Here is a 3,309-nt window from a genome sequence, read left to right on the forward strand (position 1 = left end):
TAGCTTTGCATATTCTGGTCAGAGCTGAATCAGACTAGCAGGAATTACCCCTCAGTAACAGTCTAAGTGGCTGCCATAGCTTGCCAGTGACACACAGGGGCTGGAGGGCTCCCACTGATGTGTTCCACCTGAGGCAGGTCCTGGGGAGGGAACCCAAGAGGTAGACCCAGCCCCTCCCCTCATATCAGTGGAAGTGAAATCAGAGCAAAGGAGAAGGGCAAGAAGACTCAAGTCATGTTCTTTCATTAAAAAATAGCGCTCTTTATTATAAATTACTGAAATGTTTCTTTTCTGAGTATAAATATAAATATGTGCAAAGTCTGACTTGGACTGGGATTTGGTTGAGTTCTTCAAGCATCTCCAAACAGCCTAGAAGGCCTGAGTGGGGGTGGGGGGTGGGGCAAGACTGGAGGTGGGATCTTTATAAAAGACAGAGTGACTGAGGCAGATTGTAAACATTATTCAAAAAACAAATAAAGAGAGGAAAAAAAACCAAAACAAAACCCACCACCCCAACACACAGCTGCCCCACCTAGCCGGATACCTGACAGAAAACTGCTGTTTCTCCCCCAAAAACAAGAACAGCTTCAGGTAATTAATTACTCTGTTGCTGCATTCCAGTGAGCTGTCAATCAGTGCTATGGAGGGGCAGGCAAAGGCTTCTCCATCCCTTCCTGCTTCCCCCCAGGCAGGGAGGAAGGGCTATGCAGGGCGACTGCCTGGCCTGTAGGACCCGCTGGCTCTGCTGGCCACAAGGTGCCTAGGACTGGCCAACATCATCTTCCCACTGCTCACTGAGGAGGCCTGAGTCTCCACCCTGCACCCACTTCCCCTGGCTTGTGATCAGCTGGGTGAATCCCTCAACTCTTCTGCCTGTTGGCTGTGTTTGGCTCCTGGTGTGCCGACCCCTATCCACTGGACAGGGAACATTTAAGGCAAGTCTCCAAGCCAGACAGAGGAGGCACACAGCAGAAGCCCTCATCTTCTCTAGGGAACCTGAGGTCCAAGATCGCTCATCTGCCACCTCCAGTGCTGGAAAAGGAGGCCAACTGACCAGCTCCATCCATCTCCTTTCCAAATGCCACTTCTTCCTTAAAAGGGGGAGGGCTCTGGGGCACCAGCGGACTTGGGGACGTGGGTTTCATTGGCTCCCCAAGGGAGAGGAGCGGGACACCAGGATGGCTGTCTTCAGGTCACCCCTTCCCTCTCTCCCTAGACACAGGAATGAAGCATGCAGTCCCCATGCCTCACCTAGGCTGGGCAGTAGGAGTGGCCATTTCTTTGGCCAGCTTGCAGCCTTTCACACTCACACCCTCTTCTCCTCCGTCTTTTCCCCCAGGCCTGGCCTCTGCCTGCTCAGGATCAAACCAAATCAAAGCGCAAACAAGTTCCTCGTTGGAAAGTGTGACGATTCCCCTGTGGCTCTTGGTAGTGTCCACCTCCCTTGGGAAGCAGAGGGGCGCAGAGGAAGGGAAGAGGAGAATCCACTTGCCAATGCCATTGTCCCATCAGGCCAGGTGGAGCTGGGGTTGGAGAGGCAGGTGGCACTCCATCCCTCAAACACATTCCAGGTCCTGCCTGCCCCACTCTGCAGAGGGGAGGGCCTGAGGAGGAAGAGGTCTGGCTGCCCCTGGCTCACCCAGAGCTGCCGGACCATTGGGGCTGGATTTTTGTGCTTGTGCCATGTGCCACGGAGAGGGAACCCAGGCTCCTCTCGCATTCCTGTCCCTTGCTCTTTAAAGCGGGGCATCATACTGGTCCAGGAACTCCCGAATGGGTCCGGGCAGCTGAGTGACTTTCTCATAGGAGTCCAGGTGGCCGTTGACAGTCTTCCGACAGAGATGCTGAAGGGTGGCCACGTTGGAGGAGAGGGGCCGGCTCAATACCAGGGGAATCTTCTCGCCCCCAGAATAGATGTAGTAAGCTCTCCTAGGGGTACCCCCAGGGAGTGACTGGGCAGGTTGCTGCTCCGGCACCTCGGAAGAGGGTGAGGAGGAGGGTTCCGTCGATGGTAAAGAGAAGGAGGCGGCGCCGGGGGGAGGCATGTAGTGATGCACCAGCTTGAGTACGCAATCGAAGCGGGGCACCGGCTGCGTGCTCCGGGGGTCACTCTGGAGCGAGAAGCTGCCCCCCTCGCACTGGATGCGCAGGTTCTTGGTCCCCGACTGGGTCTTGACACTGAGTGTGAAGAAGTGGCGCTGGTCCGAGCTGTCGCGGATGAGGAAGGTGCCCGCTGGCTCGGCGCTAAGCAGCAGGTTGGCCTCGCCGCCGGTCACAGCGCTCCAGTAGAATCCGCTCTCCTGCAGCTTGCGTACTGCGTTCACCACCAGCTGGTACTCGCTCTTGGAGCTGAAGGTCTTGAGGCGCAGGCTGGTGTCCAGGGGACGGTTCATCCCGGCGGCGGGAAACTTGCTGTGGGTGACCATGGCGCACGGAGCCAGCGTGGATCTGCGCGGCGGCGGCTGCAGCTGCTTCGAGGCCTCCGCACAGCGGCCGCTACCGCATCCCGGGAGGCTGGGGAGAGGAAAGCGCAAGCCTCGTGAGTGCCCGGAACCTTCCAGCGCGCACGGCCCGGCCCGGCTCCCCAGCCTCCCCAGCGTCCCGGGCACTCCTTGCCGGCCGAAGGCCGTGCCTGGGACCCAACAACCTCCCGGAGCTCCCCCCAGCCTCTGTCCCGGCCGGCAGAGCGGCCCCATCCCCAGCGCGCACTGGGAGGATGCCGAGTGAGAAAACTCGAGCGTGGAAGTTGGGTGTGCAAGAGCACCGCCGGGGTGGGGAGCGAGAGAACCGCCGAGACGCTCTGGGCGCCGCTCAGTCCGGTGACCCCGGCCGGCGAGGACCAGAAGGGGGGAACAAACCGGAGGTATGGGGGGCAGGGGAGTGGAGAGGCCCGAGGGCCCCAGCCAGAGTATTCCGGGAACCTGGGATCTCCGGCTCCCATCCGCTCTGCCCCCTACCTCGTCCCCCTCCCTGCCGGGAATGACCCGGGAAGGGGAGGAGAAACCGGGAAAAGCTCGCGAGCTGGATCCAGGCTCCCACCCTTCCCCACGCCGCGCCCCTCCTTCCTACCTGGTCCCGAACTGAAGTCTCCGGCCTCCGGGCTGCGCCTCCTACGGTCCCCAAGGCGAGGCGGCGGCGCGGCGGCCAGCGGTGGCCCGCGCTGCGCCCAGATGTTGGCGGTCGTGAAGTCCACAAAGGCGCTCTCCGGCGCGCGTCCCTCCGGCTTCGCTGGCCCGGGGCGGATCGGGCGCACCCCGGGCAAAGGACAGAGGCGAGGGGCCGCGGCGGGGAGCGGGGCCCGGCAGGCGG

The 3,309-nt window shown here is 60.8% G+C and overlaps 1 protein-coding gene across 1 annotated transcript; it reads right to left on the minus strand.

Annotated features, from left to right (window-relative positions):
* Positions 1–244: 244 nt before the first annotated feature.
* Positions 245–3,309, minus strand: Socs3 (suppressor of cytokine signaling 3). The gene is made up of 2 exons (XM_008849642.3): positions 3,070–3,309; positions 245–2,514 (listed from the first exon to the last, which is right to left on the minus strand). The coding sequence occupies exon 2, from the start codon at positions 2,424–2,426 to the stop codon at positions 1,737–1,739; it is 690 nt and encodes a 229-aa protein (XP_008847864.1). The 5' UTR covers positions 2,427–2,514; positions 3,070–3,309; the 3' UTR covers positions 245–1,736.

This window comes from Nannospalax galili, unplaced genomic scaffold (assembly GCF_000622305.1).
Source record: "Nannospalax galili isolate Female #2095 unplaced genomic scaffold, S.galili_v1.0 scaffold945, whole genome shotgun sequence".
Taxonomy (NCBI): Eukaryota; Metazoa; Chordata; class Mammalia; order Rodentia; family Spalacidae; genus Nannospalax; species Nannospalax galili.